The following is a 22,066-nucleotide window of genomic DNA, read 5'->3' as shown; positions in this document are numbered from 1 at the left end:
GACAGAACCCAAGTCAATTGTATGCAAGGAAGCACCCACCCTCCCTGCTGGCCTATCACTCACAGCCCTGAGGTTTGTTTTTAAATGAAGGGTTCCAGAGAGTGTCAGTATGGATGATTCTCAGGCCAAAGTGATAGCACAGTGGTAGGGCATTTGCTTTGCACGCAGCCAACCTGGGTCAGATTCGACTCCTGGCATCCATATGGTCCCCTTCCAGGAGTGATTTCTGAGCCAGGAGTAAGAAATAAGATAAGAGAAAAATTAGTTGCAGATCCATGCAAATATTTCTACCCGGTGTCTTATTTGCCCATATTATTGAGGACTTGAGTCAGCACTTTACCCTCTGAACTCTGAATCTAGTCTGAAGTCCCTGAGCACTGCCAGGTGTGGCCAAAAAAAAAAAAAAAAGTAGATGATTTTGTATGAAAATATCCCATACTGGAAATAAAGCAGAAAAAGCTGAAAATATGAATTTAAAATAATAGCTGGGGTGGGCTGGAGAGATAATACGGAAGATAGAGCGTTTGCCTTACACACAGCTGACCCGAGTTCAACCTCTGGCACTCCACAGGGTCCCCTGAGTCCTACTAGGACTGACCCCTGAGTGCAGAGCCAGGAGTAAGCCCTGAGCACCGCTGGATATGGTTCTCAACCCATAAAGAAAAAAAAAAGTAATAACCAGCTTTTAATCCACTGACAGAAATAGCATTTTAGTGAGATGCAAAGTTTTCTGTTTTCTTTTTCTTTTGGTTTTTGTGCCATATCCAGCATATCTCAGGGGTTACTCCTGGCAGGCTTGGGGGGGAGGATCAGATAGGATGCTGGGGACTGAACCCAGGTTGGCCATGTGCAAGGCAAACATCCTCCCCGCTGACATTTGGAATCTGTTGTCTGAGAGAGGTATAGCAAGAAGTAGGGGATGAAACTGGCAGAGTAGGAGAGGAAGAAGAATCCCAGCCTGGTTGCCCTTGACAAGGTTTCTGAGGAGTCACAGGATGAGTCAGGTGAGAGGGTGGGAGGGGTACAGAAGCCACACGTCTGGGCTGTGTGAGATCATTGGCACCCAGAAACACAGAAAGGCCCCGGTGCACTGAAAACGCAGTGCAGCTAGTGTTTCTCGGCGGGACCACAATGACTCATTCATCTTTCGTGGTCCATTCTGCCTCCCACGGCATCCCCCAGGTTTTCTGCACTGAGCTGGCGTTATTGGTCATAAGAGGAGAAGTGATTTAGAAAGAAGGTGTCAAAAAAAAATGAAATAAAAAAAAGAAAGGTGTCACTCTCATAGGAAAATCGCCACAAAGAGCAGTGAGGGCAGAGATGAGACCACCATGACAATGAGAGTTGGAAGTGATCCCTCTGGACAAGACCTGGGTGCTGAAAGAAGAGAAAGTGATATGCAGGATACACTTTCAGTAACAGTATTGCAAACCATGGTGTGTAGGGGAGTGGGGAGGAGAGGGGAAAGAGGAAGAAGAGGGGAGGGAGAGACAGAGAGAGAGACAGAGAGAGAGAGACAGAGACAGAGACAGAGACAGAGAGAGAGAGAGGAGAGAGTGTCTGATGTCTGCCATAGAGGCTGATGGGCGAGAGCAGGAAGGAAACTGGTAGGAAATGCGCACTGGTGAAGGGATGAGTGAAAGGATAATTATGCTGGTGAGGGACATTGTTTTTTTGAGGGGGTTGTTTGTTTGTTTTGGGGCCACACCCAGTGGCTCTCAGGTGTTACTCCTGGTTCTGTTCTCGGAAATCACTCATGCCAGGCTCAAGGGGGTCATATGGGATGCTGGGAATCGAGCCAGAGTCAGTCCCAGGTCGGCCGCAGGCAAGGCAAAGGCCCTACCCACTGTACTATCGCTCCAGGCTGATGAATTATTTTTCAAAAGAATGATTCAGGGGCTAATCAATGAATAGTACAGCAAACATCCCGCACAGCTGATGCAGGTTGGATCTCTGGTATCCCCTATGGTCCCCAGAGCACTGCCAGGAGTGATCCCTGAGGGCAGATCCAGGAGTAACCCCTGAGTGCCACCAGGTGTGGCCCCCCCAAAAAAGAGGGGAAAAACCCACTCACATAAATGTTGTAACTTTATCTTTTTTGGGGGGGCCACACCCGCGGCGTTGCTCAGGGGTTACTCCTGGCTGTCTGCTCAGAAATAGCTCCTGGCAGGCACGGGGACCATATGGGACACTGGGATTCGAACCAACCACCTTTGGTTCTGGATCGGCTGCTTGCAAGGCAAACACCGCTGTGCTATCTCTCCGGACCCAATGTTGTAACTTTAAATTCCAGCAAACAGAACACAGGACAATGAGAACAGGCACTGGACACTAAGTCTGAGCCTAAGGTGTTAGTGCCCCCCTGTCCCCGGCACCCTGAGCTCGTGGGAGCTTCTATGAGCCAATTCTAATCCTGCCCTACATTCCTCTAATCCAATACTGCCAAGGAAACCCAGATTAAAGCCGGTTTTAGCATCAAGAAGGAAGCTGCCTGCTGTTTCTTCAGGGTCATCCCTGGCCACTGTGTCACCTCCCTCAGAAGTGCTGCCTCTATCGGGCAGGATGATGACCTAGGTTCCATCCCTGACATCAATTAAGGTCCCCTGAACTCAGGAGTGATCCCAGCATGCAAAGCCAGGAGTTAGAGCTGAGTAAACAGCTGGGTGTGACTAAGGGGGAAAAAAGGAGGGAGGGAAGGAAGGAAGGAAGGAAGGAAGGAAGGAAGGAAGGAAGGAAGGAAGGAAGGAAGGAAGGAAGGAAGGAAGGAAGGGAGGGAGGGAGGGAGGGAGGGAGGGAGGGAGGGAGGGAGGGAGGGAGGGAGGGAGGGAGGGAGGGAAGGAGGGGGAGGGAGGGAAGGAGGGGGAGGGAGGGAAGGAGGGGGAGGGAGGAGGAAAGAAAGAAAGAAAGAAAGAAAGAAAGAAAGAAAGAAAGAAAGAAAGAAAGAAAGAAAGAAAGAAAGAAAGAAAGAAAGAAAGAAAGAAAGAAAGAAAGAAAGAAAGAGGGGCCGGGCGGTGGCGCTGGAGGTAAGGTGCCTGCGCTAGCCTAGGACGGATCACGGTTCGATCCCCCGGCGTCCCATATGGTCCCCCAAGAAGCCAGGAGCAACTTCTGAGCGCATAGCCAGGAGTAACCCCTGAGCATCACAGGGTGTGGCCCAAAAACCAAAAAAAAAAAAAAAAAAAAAAAAAAAAAAAAGAAAGAAAGAAAGAAAGAAAGAAAGAAAGAAAGAAAGAAAGAAAGAAAGAAAGAAAGAAAGAGAGAGAGAGAGAAAGAAAGAGAGAGAGAAAGAAAGAAAGAAAGAAAGAAAGAAAGAAAGAAAGAAAGAAAGAAAGAAAGAAAGAAAGAAAGAAAGAAAGAAAGAAAGAAAGAAAGAAAGAAAGAAAGAAAGAAAGAGAAAGAAACAGAGAAAGAAACAGAGAAAGAAAGAGAAAGAGAAAGAAAGGAAAGAAGGAAAGAAGGAAAGAAAGAAAGAAAGAAAGAAAGAAAGAAAGAAAGAAAGAAAGAAAGAAAGAAAGAAAGAAAGAAAGAAAGAAAGAAAGAAAGAGAAAGAAAGAAAGAAAAAGAAAGAAGAGAAGGAAGAGAAGAAAAGAAAGAAAATCTGTCTCAGAGAACATAGAGATAAGGCTCCAAGGACCCTCTGCATGCTGGAAGCCAAACTTCTGGCAATGCCTGGACCAGAGCATGGGACACAAAACAAAACAAAACAAAACAAAACAGGGGCCGGAGAGATAGCACAGCTGTAGGGCATTTGCCTTGCAGGCAGAAGGATGGTGGTTCCCCCCCCCCCAACCTGCTGGGGGCAATCTCCAGGAGTAGTCCCTGAGCGCTGCTGGGTGTGACCCCCCAAAAAACAAAACAAAACAAAACAAAACACCTGTCAGCAGGAAGCACAGATCAGACAGAGCAGATGAAAATTCAGGTTTAGGCAAGTGCTAGCTATATGGCCAAGGGCTTGTTTTTGTTTCTGTTTGCTGCTGATGATGCTGTTTGGGATTGGGGGCCTCTCCTGGAAGTCCTGGAGGGATTGTCAGCTACATACAAGAAGGTACATGCCTTACCTCCAGTACTATCTCTCCAGCCCCCAGGTCAAAATTTCCATTTTTTAGCTTTTGTTTCTGGGCTTGACTAGGCAATACTCAGGGGTTATTCCGGACTCTGCTCTTGTGAATATCTTTCTGGCAGTGCACAGAAAACCATATGGTATGTTGGGGAGTGAACCTGGGCAAGATAAATGCCTTTCTTCCCTGTTGTCCTAAGGCTCCGGCCCTCTAGGCCAAGTTTCTAAACTTTGATGCATCTGCAAAATTTAAAATGCAGCATAGCTAGACCTCACAGACAAGTCTGAATGACATAATGATGTTAATTCTGGCTACAAGGAGCCAACAATCTAGTAAAGGGGGTCCCTAGTAGGCCTGCTAGCCAGCAGCACAGAGAAAAACAGACCTGGGAAAGGCTGGGCTGGAGGCAAGCCGGTGCCCAGGTGCCAGGGCACAGAAGGACAAAAAATTTTTCTGGGTGGGGGGTGGTGGTGGTGCAAGGTCTGAAGTCTGAAGCAGAGCAAAATGGGTAAGGTGCAATGGTTGGGGACTTTGAGGGTGTCAAGAGAAGCCTGAAAGAACAGGGTGCGGGGGCCAGAGAGATAGCATGAAGGTAAGGTGTTTGCCTTTCATGCAGGAGGTCATTGGTTCTAATCCCGGCGTCCATATGGTCCCCCGTACCTGCCAGGAGAAATTTCTGAGCCTGGAGCCAGGAATAGCCTCTGAGCACTGCCGGGTGTGACCCAAAAACCAAAAAAAAAAAAAAAAAAAAAAAAAAGAACAAGGTGCGGCCTCCCATATACCAGAAGTCCACTGCAGTGACTTCCCCCACCCCCCCACCTCCTTTGGAATTCAAACAGGCTAGAGACTGGCTGGGAAATGGAGTAGATAAAAGGCCACACAGGGTGCAGGGCACCTAGGAGACATTTACCAAGAGGCACCTATTGGTTTTGTTGGGTCTGGTTTGATTTGGGTTTGGTTTGGGTTTATGGAACAGGGGGAGGGAGAAATAGGCCAGAAAGGAAAGCAAATGAGCAAGATCATTCTAGAAAGGGGCAAGTGCTCAGCAGAAGTGAAACAGGTTAGTCGATGAGAAGCGGATGAGGATGTGGGCCAGGGTCCTCTGAGGAGGTACCCAGCCTGAGATGATAGGAGGGAGATATGGGGAAACAGGGTTCCTAGGCCCCAAAAGAGAAGGGACAGAGCTTCTCAATCAGGACCACATATGGGCCAGCTGAGGGACAAAAGGGAGTAAGTATGGGGAGCTGGTACTGACGCTCCAGATGTGCTGGGGAGGTCCCCTGGAATCTCACTCATCTCACTAGGTCTTGAAAGCGTCACCATCACGCCCTGGATTCGGCTCTGAGAACACTGAACCTCATTCATGCACCTTCAGACTTGACAACTCCCTCCCCACCCCGCACCTCATTCCCTGCCCTGTCTATGGAATCTGCCATAAAATCATGATTTAGCAAATGCTCAGTCATGTGAGAATGAATGAGCTGTCGAGTTCATGGTACAGTGAGCCGTGTGGGCTGGGGGCGACACAGATGGGTCTGGGCGAAGGGGCTGGGAGTCTCTGTATCAGTCCAATGACAAATCAGAAGGACCCAGAAACAGTCTTTGTTTTGAGGGAGGTGGGGGGGTACGCCCAGTAGTGCTCAGGGGTTTCTCCTGGCTCTGAGCTCAGAAATAGCTCCTGGTAGGCTTGGGGAACCATATGGGATACTGGGGATCGAACCTGGGTCCATACCAGGTGGTCCGCATGCAAGGCAAACACTCTACTGCTGTGTTGTCACTCTAGCTCCCCCCAAAAAAACAGTCTCAATTCATCTCTAAGTAATAGGGGTACGAATATTCAATTCTAAAAAGAAATTATTTTTATAAATAGAAACTAGACCATTTCTAATTTCTTAAAGATGAGGGTTTAGAATAGTAAATGCTTTTTAGTTATAGTCCTACTCTAAAACAATAAAAGGTCTAGGGTCAGCATGATAGTACAGTGAATAGGGTGTTTGCTTTGCATGTAGTCAACCTGGGTTTGATCCTTGGTAGCCCATATAGCCCCTAAAGTCCACCAGGAACAATTCCTAAGCACAGAGCCAGGAGTAACCTCTGAACACCGCAAGGTGTGGCTGAAACAGGAAACAAAATAAAACCAATAAAAAAAAGTCTTAAAGAGATCAGAAAATAGGAAAATGGTAACGAAGCTTCCAGGAAGGAAAGCACTAACTACAACCATAACTATTGAGGAACCTCTGAAAACCAGAAAAAACTATTTACATGCTTGGCTGGGAGAGGTTTTCAGCAGGCAGAAATGGGGGATCCTCTTACCTTTGCTGGAGAGGAAATGGAAGGGCACCCTTGTGTGTCCCCCACAGAAGCAACCCAATCTGTGTGCATTAAAAGAGGACCTGCTTCGAGTTTCAGATGTTAAAAAAAAAAAAAGTCTGCCTTGGCCATGATTCCAAAATCTGACATAACCAAATTGTTGGGGGGAATGAAGAGGTAGAAGAGAAGCAACCTAAGGACTTTGGTGGTAGTGAGATGTGATGATCTTATATATAAACGTTAATGCTATTGTCAATCTGTTACCTAAATTGTAATACTATTTATCAAACTCAAAAAATAAAGAACAACAAAGTTTAGGCCCCAAGCAATAATACAGCAGGTCGGGCATTTGCCCTGCATAATGCTGACACAGGTTTAATCCCCAGCAGACCATATGGTCCCCTGAGCCCCACCACGAGTAATTCCTGAGCACAGACCCAGAAATCATGCCCCTCAGCATTGTTGGGTATGCCTCCCAAACTAAAAATCAAAACAACAAAATTTGGGGGGTGGGGTGGGGTTGGATTACACCCAGCAGTGCTCAAGGGTTACTCCTAGCTCTTCACTAAGAAATCGCTCCTGGCAAGCTCAGGGGACCATATGGGATGCTGGGAATCGAACCAGGGTCCATCCAGGGTTGGTCAGCTGCATGCAAGGCAAATGCCCTATTGCTGTGCTATCACTCAGGCCCCCAAAACAACAAAATTTTAGTCCTACATGGCACAACAAAGTCACAAGATCTATTCTCCTTGTGAGTCTTTTATATTATTGATCACTTTACAGATATCAGACAGAACACACACACACACACACACACACACCCACACCCAATTCTTTTTTTTTTTTTTTTTTTTTTGGTTTTTGGGCCACACCTGGCAGTGCTCAGGGGTCACTTCTGGCTGTCTGCTCAGAAATAGCTCCTGGCGGGCTGGAGAGATAGCATGGAGGTAAAGCGTTTGCCTTTCATGCAAGAGGTCATCGGTTCGAATCCCAGCGTCCCATATGGTCCCCCGTGCCTGCCAGGAGCGATTTCTGAGCATGGAGCCAGGAGTAACCCCTGAGCACTGCCGGGTGTGACCCAAAAAAAAAAAAAAAAAAAAAAAAAAAAAAAAAAGAAATAGCTCCTGGCAGGCACGGGGGACCATATGGGACACCGGGATTCGAACCAACCACCTTTGGTCTGGATCGGCTGCTTGCAAGACAAACGCCGCTGTGCTATCTCTCCGGGCCCCACACATCCAATTCTAAGCAGGCTGTTTCCTCCTCCCAACCCACGGAACTGGCCCCCAAGGACACCAGGAAAGGGAGACATCCTGTTAGGTCCAGCCCTGGACCCAGCACAGGAAGAAGGTGGAACTGGGAGGCGAAATGACGACACTGGTGCAGCTGCAGTGGGAGGCTCAGGGGTCTGACCCAGCCACATCCCCCCACCGCAGGATGCCTGCACGCAAGGCAGGCTAGGGACACACTAGGCTTGGCGGGGCCATCTCCTCTGCTCTGTGTCTCCCTGCCAAACCCATGTCCCACCTGCTTCTGGCATTTCACATGGGCACTCCTGCCCGTCATTCTAGTGTCTGGGAAACAAGGCAACTGTTTTCTCAGAGCTGGTCTTGCAGAATCTACACCCACCGCATTACTGTGTCATATTTTGTCCTTCTTCCACACCTGCCTTCATGTTTCTTTACTTCTTAAGGCCCCCAGACTGGGGGTGAGAGGGGGTGGTAGTGGTGGAATTCTTATATATCCATTTGTATTCAATTGTAGGACTGAGGGGACTCCCTTTTGCCTTTCCCCATTACCTAGAGAAACTATCAGGAGATAGCTGGGGGTATGGGGGTGTAAAGATATTTGCCCAGTTCAGCTAGGGACTGAGTGCATGGGTGCTGACAGGCTGGTTTCTGTTTTTGTTTCTGTTCTTAGATTTTTGAACCACACACAGAAATGCTCGGGGTTTATTCCTGGCTCTGTATGAGGGATCACACCTGATGGTGCTTAGGGGACCATATGGGCTGTTAGGGATAGAACCCTGTGCAAGGCAAGCACCCAACCTGCTGTACTATTGTTTCAGCGGGGCCCAGTAACTGACTAGTCTTTTTGGTTTTTTGGAGGTGAGCGGGGGTGGGGGGGGGGGGCATACTAGCAGCAGTGCTTAGGGATTACTTCTGGCTCTGAACTCAGAAAACACAACTGGTGGGCTTGGGGGAACATATAAGATATCAAGGATTGAACTCAGGTGGGCTGTGTACAAAGCAAGCAAAGTGCCTTGTACTATCTCTCTGGCCCTTTGTACATTTTTGTTTGTTTTTGTGTTTGTTTTTGGGTCACACCCAGCAGCATTCAGGGGTTACTCCTGGCTCTATGCTCAGAAATTGCTCCTGGCAGGCTCAGAGGACCATATGGGATGCCGGGATTCGAACCACCATCCTTCTGCATGCGAGGCAAATGCCTTACCTCCATGCTACCTCTCTGGCTCCTTTTGTTTGTTTGTTTGTTTGTTTTTTAATTTTATTTATTTGGCTTTGGGGCTGGAGAGGTGGCACTAGAGGTAAGGTGTCTGCCTTGCAAGCGCTAGCCAAGGAAGCACTGCGGTTTGATCCCCCGGCGTCCCATATGGTCCCCCCAAGCCAGGGGCAATTTCTGAGCGCTTAGCCAGGAGTAACCCCTGAGTATCAAACAGGTGAGACCCAAAAAAACAAACAAACAAAAAAGTATTTATTTGGCTTTTTTGAACCACACTTGACTGTGTTTGGGGCTTACTCCTGGTCTGTGCTCAGGGAATTTCTCCAGGTGGGGTCAGAGGACCAAACCGTGCTCCATCACCTGTTGTCTTCTTTTCCACCCCTCTCTGGTTATTTATCTCTGTTGCAGCAGTGGAATTAAGTTCCAAGTTTGAAGCAGAATCTACATAGGGGCCTGGGAGGGGCTACGCAGAATTCCAAGGAATGGATTTATTTCCCTTGACCTCCAGAGTCAGAGGGAGTTCATGAACCTATTCAAGAGGAAATTCCTGCCTCTGGGGTGTCCCCAAGACTTTTTGACCTTGTGTCTATTTAGTCAGACTTGGGTCTATTGCCCAATTAGCCCTAGGACCTTAGGACTTTCTCTTTTCCTCTTGGCTGGCAAGCACAAAAAAAAAAAAAAAAAAAAAAAAAAAAAAACCCCGAAAGCTCAGCCAACTCATCTTGTCATGTTAAGGACCTCAAACTGGGGTGAGGGGCTAGAACAATAATACAGCAGAAAGGGCCATGGCCTGGCACATATCTGATCTGGGATTGAACCCCAACACCCTACATAGTTTCTGAGCCTGCCAGATCCCTGGAGTACAGGGTCAAGAGTAGGCCTTGAGCACTGCAGGGTGTAGTCCCAAAACAAAACATTAATAAAAGGAAAAGAAAAAGAAACTAGAGGTTAGAGGTCTCTCCCTACCTTCCTTCCAAAGTACCCTTCTTTTGTTGTTGTTGTTGTTGTTGTTGTTTTGTTTTTGGGGCCACACCTGGCAGTATTCAGGGGTTACTCCTGAATCTGTGCTCAAAATCGCTCCTGGCAGGCTCAAGGGACCATATGGGATGCTGGGATTTGAACCATCATCTGTCCTGGATTGGCTGTGTGCAAAGTAAACGCCCTACCACTATGCTATTACTCCTAGAGCTCCTAGAGCTCCCTTTTTATCAAGGATGGGGCCTTATTTTGACTTTCTGTCTCTGGAATCTTCTTTTCTGGGATGAAATGGAGGTAAAGGACTTAACAGCAAGCAGAAATCACCCTATGTGGAAAACATCAAAGTTTTCCCTAAAGAATCATGACTTTAGAGACTAGAGTAGAGTGATAGCACAGCAGGTAGGGCATTTGCTTTACATGTGGTCGACCCCGGGTTTGATCCCTGGCATCCCATATGGTCCTCTGAACCTACCAGGAGTAGCCCTTGAGCACTGCTATGTATGGCCCCCAAACCAAAATCAAACAAACAAACAAAAAAAGAGTTATTGACTTCAGCTTTAGGAGCAGCTGAAAAAGGGAACAGAAAGGAAAGGGAATGGGGGTAGAGACAGGTGGTGAATGCCCAAACATGTTCCCGTGTAAATCCTACCACCACCTCTCATGGGGGGGGGGGGTAACTTCCCTTTTCCCCTCCTTCCCCAAGCAACATCCCACTGAGTGATTCCTCTTTGAGGAATCAGAGGCCCTGACATATAAGGGAGGAGACAGTGGCCAGCATTAAAGCAACTAGAGTCCAACGCTGAGAACAGAGGGGTGCAGTGCACCCCATGCACACAGATTTTGGAACTACCCCCAAACTCTGGCTCTGTTATCTACTAGGCTCCCCAAATTCCAACAGTCAGATTTTACCTCCTCAGGCAGGAAACAGAAAGAGGAGATTTGGGGGAAAATCTGAGGCCCAGGGGAAAAAAACTAAAAATCTTGAAAGTGTCATTCCCCAAAATACACAAACACATCCCAGCTCTAATCACACACACAACCACAATCACACACACACACACACACACACACACACACGTCAGAGAGCCAACAAGCATTTGTTTCTTGATCATCACAGTAGCTATGGTGTGTCAGACCTCTGAGGAAAGTTCTTCCATGAGAGAGAGCTAAGACAAGCACATCTACAAAAGCGGTAGGAAAATGAGTGTACAGATATCCAGTTGGGCTTTTTTGTTTGCTTGTTTTCTGTTTGTTTCTTTTTTAAAAACAGAGTGATCAAGGAACTAAGTGATAACACAGTAGGGAGAATATTTGCCTTGCATGCAGCTGACCCGAGTTCATTCCTGGCATCCCATAGGGTCCCCAGAGCCTGCTAGGAGTGACTCCTGAGTGGAGAGCCAAAAGCAACCCCTGAGCACTGCTGAGTGTGGCCCAAAAAATCAAAATCAAATAAAAAACAAAAACATAGAGGCCAGAGAAACACAAAATACAGAAGTACAGCAGAGAAGGTGCTTGCCTTGCACAGGGCTGACTCTGGTTCAATCTTCAGCAACCCATAGGGTCTCCAAACCAAACACTGCCAGGAGTGATTCCTGAGCACAGAGCCAGGAGTAAGTCCTGAGCACAGTTGCAGGGGGCCTAAAACACAAAAGTGGGGGAAACAGAAGATCCCAATGTCATGAGACAAGACCAGGGGCTTAGGCAGAAAACTCAGAGGAGCATCTGGAAATGTTTCAAGATCTGACTGCAAGAATTTTAAGTGAAAGACTAAAGAACTAGAGATAAAATCGAGGAACTTTCCAAAACCAGACAAAACAAAAACACCCAACCCAAAACCAAGCCAAAGAGGTTTACCTCCTTGAAAAGGTAAGAAACGGAAACCCAGGCTCGGAGCTGCAGAAATCCCATGAGGAAGACCATGAGAAGAAATCAGCAGTAAGAGCAATGAAAGAGCAAGTCTCCATCTCTGGGGGCCTCGAGAGCTCAAGGGGCAGGCTGAGCTCAATGGAGGTGGGTGGGTTGGATAAAGGCCTCCTGCATTGCACGGCCCCCCAGCAGACCTAGGGAGAGCCCCCAAACAAACAAAAGGAAACTTTCAGGGACCTCATGATGGCCTTGAGCGGAAGATCCTGATTAGCTGATTCCCTGATTCTTTTCCACCATTTGCAGTAGCCACCAGGCAAGCTCAGGTCCACTGGGTGAGTCTCAGCCCAGCAACTGGAACCAAGAATTCTTGGGTGTCCTCAACCCGTGGGTAGTTCCCTCTCCCCACATCACCCACCCTGGATTCATGGAGGACCAAGAAAGTGACAGGAGCTAAGGGAGCTGAGGGCGAGTCCTGCCTGTGCACCATAGCTCTTGCTCCCCTCCAGGAGTCCCCTAGTAGGAAGTCCACAAGGCTGCCATTTCACTGGAAAGCCCTAAGCTACATCTGAGCATGGCCCGGAGAGCTTTCGGCCTCCTTCCTAATAACAGACTCTTGTCACTGAGAGACTGTGTCCTAAGACATAGAGTAACACAGTCTGTCCCCAAAGGTCACATGGAAGGAAACACACTTCACATGATTCCTCCACTGGGCCATACACAGTGGTGCTCGGGGATCACTCCTGGAGGGGCCCAAGGGACCATATGTGAAACCCACTATCCTGTCTCTGATCCAGAGATTCTATAACTTGATGGAATCATGAGAGCATAAAAGACACAGGCTCAGCATTTTGTTTTGTTTTGTTTTTGTTTTTGTTGTTTTGGGTCACACTCAGTGATGCTCAGGGGTTACTCCTGGCTTGGGGGACAATAGGGGATGCTGAGGGATCGAACTAGGCTAGTCCTAGGCTAGCGCAAGCAAGGCAGATGCCTTACCCCTTGTGCCACCACTCCAGCCCCAGGCTCAGAGTTTATCTTATGTTTTTGTTTTGGTTTTTTGGTTTGTTTGTTTTAGTTCTGGAACCCCAGCAATGCTCAAAAATTACTTCTGGAGGGACTCCAGATGGGATGTTAGGGATCAAACCTGAGTTGGCCCCATACAAGGCAAGCGCCTACCTCTATACTGTCTCTCCAGCCTCTTAGGGCTTTGCCTTTTGGCTGACAACAACAATCTCCCCTGCCAACCACCTCGCCAGACAGTTCACACCAGGAAGTTTATGCAGCAAGGATGGGACTTGCAGACATGGCGGAAACAGCAGGGAGAAAGATCCCAACAAGCCTCCAACTGCCAAACCTCCCAGTTCAGAGTGGAGATTTCCAGTGGCTTTCATTGACTTAAGGGGTCGGGGGTACTGGGATCCCATAATCACAGACATTGCTCTACTCTCACCTCTGTCTTCTGGCAGGTTGTAAACATGCCTTGGAGGGAACCCAGGCCCCCCTCACTAACTTCCCCTCTGTTCTGTGGCCCAACCATTCTTGCAGCTATAACCAGCTTCTTCTTCTTTTTTTTTTTTTTGTTTTGTTTTTGTTTTTGGGCCACACCTGGTGATGCTCAGGGGTTACTCCTGGCTATGCACTCAGAAATTGCACCTGGCTTGGGGGACCATATGGGACGCCAGGGGATCGAACCACAGTTTGTCCTAGGCTGGAGTGTGCAAGGTAGATGCCTTACGCCCTGCAACACTGCTTCAGCCCCCTAAAATCCAGCTTCTTAAAATGTGGGTGTCGCCATCCCACCAGTGGTCAAGTAACTGTATATGGGGCCACAAAAAACTTGGGGGAACAATAAAAAGCTTCCTGAACAAATGAGCAAAAACTCAGTCTAATTTGACTGCATAAATGCTTGAAGGAGTCTCTGGTAGGGTTAACAAACCTTCATTGCATTTCTCGATAAATGAGGGTGGAAACTTTTTTTTTCAAGCCAGGCCCAATGGTATGCAGGAATGACCCCTGGGACCCATATGTGACCTAAGGGGCCCATATGTGTTGCCAGGATGGATCAGAGTCAGTTGCATGCAGGACATTCTCTATCCTTTACAACATATTTCCAGCCCTTAAATGAAAAAAATTTTTTTGGTTTTTGGGTCACACCTAGTGGCGTTCAGGGATTACTCCTGGCTCTGTACTCAGAAATCCCTCCGGGCAGGCTCCGGGGACCATATGGGATGTCAGGGATCAAGCCTGGGTCTGTATTTAATCAGCTGCATACAAGGCAAACACCCTACAGCTGTCCTATCGCTCTGGTCCAGTCCTCCTTATCTTTTTGTTTTGTTTTGTTTTGTTTGAGGCCCACGCCCAGTGGAATCAGGGCTGACTCCTGGCTCTGCACTCAGGTATCACTCCTGGTGGGCTCAAGGGACCATATAAAATGCCAGGGATCAAACCCGGGTCAGCCATGTACAGGAAAAGTGCCCTCCCCCCTGTACTATCCTCTTTCTTTTAGGCCTGGTGATATACAAAGTCTTTGGCAATAGAGTTTCAGGCAGCAATGTTCCAACTCCTGTCCCACCACCTTGATGAAATTTGGGCCAGCCCTTCTCACTAAACTATCCAGCCCCACACCTTCTCCTTCTCTGGCCCAGGGACTGGCCTGGCTTTCTGACCTGCTGTCGTGCTCCCTCTCGACTCCTCCTACTCCAAGTTCAAACTCTAGCTATGCCAAAACCTTAACACCTCAGACTCCTTCCAGCCTTTTTCTGCCTTTTTCCAGCCATTACCCTGTACTCCCCTCTCTAGCCTGACCATCCTTCACCTACCACCTCCTCCTCAGGCCCCCTATTATCTACTCCCCAGCAGCAATCATCCTTAACTACCTGTCCTTCAGATCTGAGAGGCAAGTGGAAGAAATGGGAAGGAAGGGGGCAAAGTTTCCATCAGAGGCAGACTCTATCCCTGGAAAAGGGACTGGGTATGGCTGTAGGAGGCCCCAGAAATTCCTGCTTTTTCTGGTTCACAGAACCACTCTGACAGGTGCTGGACAGCGACAATATTATCTCTTCTGCCTTTCCTCTGGCCTGTTTCACATTTGAGGAAATGAAGGTGCAGAGAGTTTAGAGAGAGACTCTGGTAGAGTTATATATTCTGGATACTGCTCATGTCCTGGTTGCATGTGCCATACCCTCTGTTTTGTCTGTTAGTTTGGTGCTTGGCAAACTGCAAGGCAGCAATGGAGGAGGATGGCCACCTGCACCCTGGACAGAAACAGGTGGGAACACACAAGCACAGAAGCTGCACCATCTCCCCCAGCCCTGTCTCCCGGCTTACTGGAAAGCAGGCAGGACTCACACCCCACAACTCAGGCCAATCTGAGTCCAGTCTAAAAGCTGGTTCTGGCTCTTGGGCCTTTCACCTTCAATTGGCTTTTATTGCTGTTTCCAGGACCAGGTATGGATGGGCGAGGCCTGGTGCTTCTAATGAATCACACGCCCGCCCCCAGGCCTCGAACCTGTGCTCCTGGGTTTGGTGGCTGCAGAAATCATTTTCCTGCAGTCCCTGAAAAAAAGTGCCCAGAGCACACACAGGGAGGGGAGCGGCAGACTTCTGTTCCTCTGTTCTGTTCTTGGCGGGGACTTGACACAGCAGTGACATAGGTGACGTCACAGCTCTGATCACTGGGAAAACGCTGGGGAAAGTCACCTGAGCCCAGGAGCTAGAGGATCAAAGTCCTATTAGATCCCGAATAGGAGCCAAAAGGCATGTTCTCATGGGTATTTAAATATAAGTCACTTTTGGACCAGAGAGATAGTACAGCAGGTAGCATTTGCTTGCACATGGCCAACCTGGGTTTGATCTCCAGTATCCCATATGGTCCTCCAGGGCCGCTAGGAATAATTCTTGTGTACAGAGCCAGGAATAATCCTTGAGCATCATTGTGTGTCACTTTAGTTTGGCAGGGCCTCGATTAGCTAGAATTAGTTTCTATAGAGCCCACAGCTACTACTTCTAGGTATACATGTAGAAGAAATACCAGCATCCACAGATGAGTACAAATGTTCACAGTGGTTTAATTTTTTTTTTTTTTTTTTGGTTTTTCGGGTCACACCCGTTTGATGCTCAGGGGTTATTTCTGGCTATACGCTCAGAAATTGCCCCTGGCTTGGGCGGACCATATGGGACACCGGGGGATCGAACCGTGGTCCTTTCCTTGGCTAGCGCTTACAAGGCAGACACCTTGCCTCTAGCGCCACCTCGCCGGCCCCTACAGTGGTTTAATTTAATGTAGATCCAGGGAAGATGATAGGACTCAATGGCATAGGACCAGCCTGGCATATGTGAGGTCCTGGGTTTCACTCTTGGTATAACACACACACACACACACACACACACACACACACACACACACACACACACACTCACATTCCAAGTGAAGACAATCCAGTCCCTCCATTACTGAATAGAAGAATAGATTGGACTCTAACCTCAGGGGATGAGTGTACAAAAGTCAGATAGAAGGAGGGACTAGTCCGAGGCTATAGACTTGGAAAAACTTAAATAAAACACTGTATTCCTGGGACAGGAGCAATAATACAGTTGGGAGGGAGCTTGCCTTGTCACATCTGAGCCAGGTTCGATTCCTGGCAGTCCAGATGGTCTCCAGAGTTCCACCAGGAGTGATTCCTGAGGCAGAAGGAACCCCTGAGCATTGCTAGATGTGGTTCTCAAACAAAAACAATCAAACAAAAAAAGCTCTTTTGTGTAGATGTGAAAGTCAGAGAGTATTAAGATCTGCAGACAGAACATAAGCCCAGCAGTTGTCAGGGCTTCTCAGTGGGCAAAGAATAGGGGAAAGCACAACAGGTCAGAGAATTCTTGACAAGGTAATCAATCTAGAATGACTTCAAATTAGAGAGTGGAGAATTTATGCAACACTGAATATATTTAAAATAAATAAACCCACACACCTCAAGTTTGCCTTGCATACCCTAACCTGGTTTTGGCTGCCTGGTGCCAAGCACCTCCCGAGATGAGCCAGGAGGAAACCCTGAGCACTGATGGGTGTGGCCCTAAAACTAAAATAAAATGAGTACATAACTCTCCATCATGCTCCATACTAGCAACTCATATACTTGTCTTTCACACTTGTGACAATACTGAAAACCACAGAAAGTGCCCTTGCACCATCACTCACCACTATGTCCCTTCATAACCAGATTTCCCTCGCTCAGTGTTTTACCAGCATCAACTCATCTGATGAAACTCAAAGACAAGTCCCCCACATAGTGTGTTTACCCATTTCACAGATACAAAGGTAAAGGAATAGGGGGAGGGAGATAATATTCTGAGTTGGAGTGCACGCTTTGCATGTAGGGATCACACCTGATGGGGCTTAGAGCACCTATGGGGTGCTCGGGATCAAGCCTGGGTCAGCTACATTCCAGGAAAGTGCCTTCCCTGCTGCACTATCTCTCCTGGCCCCCACACCCCTATTTCTACCACCCCAGCAAGCTCCAAAAGAATATTCCTACAGTTAACAATAGTAGCACTACACAATGACCCACCTCACCCACAGTATGACTCAATTCAGAAAGAAGGGGCTTGGACTAGAGAGATAGTGCAGCGGGGGATCAACCCAAGTTTGATCCCTTGTACCACAAATAATCCCCTGAATCTGCCAGAAATGATTCCTTGGTGCAGAGCCAACAGTAAGGCCTGAACACCGCCAGGTGTGGCCCTCGAACAAACAAAAACAAAATCAGAAGACAACAGCCACTACTACAGTAATCAAGTTATCCAGGGTCTCTGCAGAGCCTCCATTCACTCGATAACTCCTCACTGACTACAGAATCCTCAGACTACACAGCAGCTTCCTCTCAAAGAAAGGACTCACCCCTCCTGGAAGCAACATCTAAGAAGATAAAACTAAAAGCAATGACCTCCCTTTCCTTCCAAAACAGCAAGATCATTTCCAATCACTTTAAAAGCTATAAAGAAAATAAAATGAGGGAAACGATAGGAGTGATAGTATAGCAAGAAGAGTGATTGTTGGGGCCGGGAAGGTGGCGCTAGAGGTAAGGTGTCTGCCTTACAAGCGCTAGCCAAGGAACGGACCGCGGTTCGATCCCCCGGCGTCCCATATGGTCCCCCCAAGCCAGGGGCGATTTCTGAGCACATAGCCAGGAATAACCCCTGAGCGTCAAACGGGTGTGGCCCAAAAAAAAAAAAAAAAGAAGAGTGATTGCCTTGCATGTGGCCAACCCAGACCTGATCTCTTGCATCCCATATGGTCCCCTATGGGTGTGATACCTGAGTGTAGAGTCAGAAGTAAGTCCTGAGCACCACTGGGTATGACAGATGGAAGAAAGGAAGGAAGGAAGGAAGGAAGGAAGGAAGGAAGGAAGGAAGGAAGGAAGGAAGGAAGGAAGGAAGGAAGGAAGGAAGGAAGGAAGGAAGGAAGGAAGGAAGGAAGGAAGGAAGGAAGGAAGGAAGGAAGGAAGGAAGGAAGGAAGGAAGGAAGGAAGGAGACAAAAAAGAAAGAGCAAAATAAAGAGAAAGGGAAAGAAAATGAGAAATAAACATTGGGGGCAGGATGCTGAAGGAGACTGGGAAAACCAAGAAAGGTGACCTTGAACTGTAACGTCTCTGCAAAGGTACCATTTCACCTGGTGCATATTGGCTGGTTCAAAAAATATCTTGACTTTGATTTTTGGAGGAAAAAAAAAATGCAGAGTCAGAAACCTCATACAAAGTAAGGTGCTAAAATTAACTTGTGTCATTGATAAAGGAGGATGGCAATAAGAATTTTCCAAAATGTGGAGCCAGTGGGTAGGGCATTGGTTTTGCATGCAGGCTAATTTGGGTTCAATCCCTGGCATCCCATATGATCCCCAGAGTCTCACCAGGAGTAAGTTCTGAGTACTGCTGGTTTATAACCAAAAAATAAAAAACAAAAAAATTTTTTTTTTCCAAAATGTTACCCGGCGATTATAGGAACAGAATGCTTTACAATTCCTTTCATGTAAAATTGGTCTGGCCTTACTGTCATTAATAGTGGATTTCTTTTATTTAAGAAAAGGAATTATGGCCAGACGGTATATCAATTTTTTTTAAATTTGTGTGTGCTTGTTTCTAAAAAAAGATCTGGGGAGTGGCAACAAAGGGGGGGTGAGTAAGGAACCTTCTATGTGAACAAGAATCTCAGAGAGGGGCTGGAGAGATAGCATGGAGGTAAGGCATTTGCCTTGCATGCAGAAGGACGGTAGCTCAAATCCCGTCATCCTATATAGCCCCTGAGCCTGCCAGGAGCGATTTCTGAGCATAGAGCCAGGAGTAACCCCTGAGCACTGCTGGGTGTGACCCAAAAAAACAAAACAAACAAAAAAGAATCTCAGAGAAAGGCTAGTTATTCTCAGGGCTTCTGTTGATAAGCACAGATATAACTTTGGGTGACAGAATATGATGTTACTTCAATAAAAATCATTAAAGAGAAAAAGAATAAAAAGAAAAACACAGGCCAGAGATATAGTATAGTCTGCAGGGCATTTGCATTGCATATGGCAGATCCAGGTTCGATCCCCAGCATCTCATATGGTGTGCCCAAGAACCACAAGGAATGATTCCAGAGTGCAGAGAGAGAAGTAACTCCTAAGTGTCGCTGGGTGTGACCCAAAAATAACAAAAACAAACAAACAAAACACACAAAACACTTAAAAGAATGCAACATAAAACATTCCATATTCCATAACCTTTTAAAAAGGAAATAGCAAGACGTGGAATTTATGAAATAATGAAGAAAATTCTTTTTTTACTAAAGTTGCAAGGACACAGACAGGACATTCAGGTAAACCACACTGGAGTGAGGTGGGGTGAGATGGGGTGGCTCAAGGGGTAGAGTGTAGGTTAGGCCCCCCACCCCCAACCAGGGGTCTGGCAATCCAGGTTCACAAGCACCCCCATTGTGGCCTTCTACAATAATGAAACCAAATGAAAAACGAATAAATAGATTCACTGAGCTGGTTTTGGAGAGTGCTGTGGATATGAGGCTCCATCTTCTTCCCAAGGGGGAAGGAGAATATTGCCAATGGTTCCTATGGGTCCTTCTAGCTCTAAGTAGCTGTATTCTCCTTAGAAAACAAAATCTTGAGGGGCCCAAGCCATAGTACATAGGGTAGGTTGTTGGCCTTTGCAGGCAGCCAACCAGGTTTCATCCATCCCCAGAACCCCATATAATATCATAATATTATGGGGTGAAGCCTGGTACAGAGCCAGGAATAAACCCTGAGCATTGCCAGGTATGGCCCAAAAGCAAATAAATAAAAGCCAGATCTCTGGGGCCAGAGTGATAGCAAGGCATCTGCCTTGCATGCATCCACCCTGGTAAGTCAATCTCCAGCATCCCATATGACCCCCCCTGTACCCCAAAAGGAATGATTCCTGAGCCCAGGACCAGATATAAAGATCTAAATACCAGGGCCAGAGAGATAGCATGGAGGTAAATTGTTTGCCTTGCATGCAGAAGGACGGTGGTTCGAATCCCGGCATCCCATATCCCCTGGGCCTGCCAGGAGCGATTTCTGAGCATAGAGCCAGGAGTAACCCCTGAGCGCTGCCAGGTGTGACCCAAAAACAAAAAAACAAAAAACAAAAACAAAAACAAGCAGTGTGACCCTTCTCCCCCTAAAAATGAAAAAGACAGAGATAAAAAAGAAGCCTTTACAACACAAGGAAAACAGGTGCTTATAAATGGACACTTCCTAGAAATTCCCTCATTCGAGTTCCAGTTGAATAACCATTTCCTTCTTGGGGGGGGAAGAAATGCAATAGGACGGATAAGATTGCACAACAAGTGGGAATCATTCCTACATCCTGCAGTTCAAGAACGGGGAAGAAAACCTGTTAGGAGAACAGTGTAGGTGCTCCAAAGGCCGCCCCGCACAGCCCAAACATTGGACTGGGAGGGAGGGAGGGAGGAGAGCGAGTGAGGGGGTGAGGAGGGGGAAGAGGGAGACAGCACAGGGTGCTATAATAGGAACCTCGCTAGAGAGACGTGATTTCCACCATTTTTAGTCCACTTCCCTACCCAGCTGCCTATAGACAAAAGCCACCCTGGATTGTCTTCTGGCTACAGCAGCTCAGGGCCTTGCCATCTAGACCCTGCTGGCTTGTTTTCTGCATTTGGGTTTATTGTTATTGTTTATTTTTTTCCCCCTAGGTTAGACAGATGTCTGTCTTCCCGCCCAGGCCTGTAGCCGCAGTGCCCTCTGCCCGCAAAGCAGATCCAGGTCCCAGTCTCGCCCCACTGCAGGGGACCCTCCAATCCCAGCCCCCCAAATCACACCCCACACCCATACCTTGGGCCTGCTGCACCACTGCAAGCCCCAGACTGCTGCTGCTGCTGCTACTGCGTGGGGCTTGCCCTGGCCTCCTTCCCCCAGGAGAGGAGAAGTCGGGGTGGGGGGGATCAGTACCTAGGAAGCCCCCCCACTCACCCACCCACTCACTTGCACCCCTGCAGCAGGCTCACCCCACCCCAGCCCTAGCCAAGGAGGAGCTGGCTCCTCCTTAAGCGGGTCTCTGCAACCCTGCAGCCCCGCAGCCCTGCAGCCCGTCTCCCCACCCTGGGGCACCCCAGGGAAAGCAGCCAGGGGAGGGGGGCGCTGTCACGACTCCCTGAATATTTGGGGGTGGGGGTGGCAGAGAGGGAGGGGGTTCCAGGGGAGGAAAAAGAGCAGAATGGGTGGGTGGGTGGGGTGGGGGGAGCCCAGGGAATAAAGAGGGCGAGGAAGGGGAGAGGGAGGAGGAGATGTGGGTGCAGGGGAGAGGCCTTTGGTGCAGAAGGGTGATGGGGGGCCGAGGGGAGGGAGAAGTAGGGGTGCCAGGGAGAGCCTGGGAGGGGGTGGGTGAGAAGGGGCGACCCAAGGAGGAGCAGGTGGAGCTGGGAGGGGAGACAAGTAAGGGTGGGGTGGTGGAGGAAGGCCTGGGGTGCAGGGAGGGAGGGGTGCAAAGTGGGGTGCAAGGTGGGGGTGGGTGTGAAAGGGACATGAAGGTGCAGGGACGGTGGGGGTGCAACCCCTTGTCATTATGCGGGACCGAGAGCCGCTGGGGGAGGCAGCACCCCGACATAACGGGAACCCTCCCGGCCTGGACCCACCCTGGGCCGGGCGGTGCAGTGGGCGGGGAGGGCATCCCCCGGGGTTCCGCAGCGCCCAAATCAGGGATGCTGAAGGGAAGACCCCGGCTCCACTTACTCTCTCCAACCACGGCTTTGAGCCCGATGGGGGCCATGGTGCTGCGGCGCGAGTTTCGGGGTCCCTCCCCGGGTGGGCAGCGCGCTCCGCCGGCTGCAACCCAAGCCCGCCGCCCCGCAGACGCGCTCGGCTCCGACGGGCGCGCGCGAG

At 48.6% G+C, this 22,066-nt stretch overlaps 1 protein-coding gene across 2 annotated transcripts in view; it reads right to left on the bottom strand.

Annotated features, from left to right (window-relative positions):
* Window positions 1–22,066, bottom strand: part of STXBP1 (syntaxin binding protein 1) — a 64,708-nt gene extending 42,642 nt beyond the window's left edge. For both annotated transcript variants that reach the window (XM_049774153.1, XM_049774154.1), the window contains exon 1: window positions 21,917–22,066. In XM_049774153.1, coding sequence (XP_049630110.1) covers window positions 21,917–21,953 — 37 coding nt within the window. In that variant the 5' untranslated portion in view covers window positions 21,954–22,066. The remainder of the gene's footprint in view (window positions 1–21,916) is intronic.

The sequence above is a fragment of the Suncus etruscus genome, chromosome 5, assembly GCF_024139225.1.
Source record: "Suncus etruscus isolate mSunEtr1 chromosome 5, mSunEtr1.pri.cur, whole genome shotgun sequence".
Lineage (NCBI taxonomy): Eukaryota > Metazoa > Chordata > Mammalia > Eulipotyphla > Soricidae > Suncus > Suncus etruscus.
This window is presented reverse-complemented; position numbering and strand designations above follow the sequence as displayed.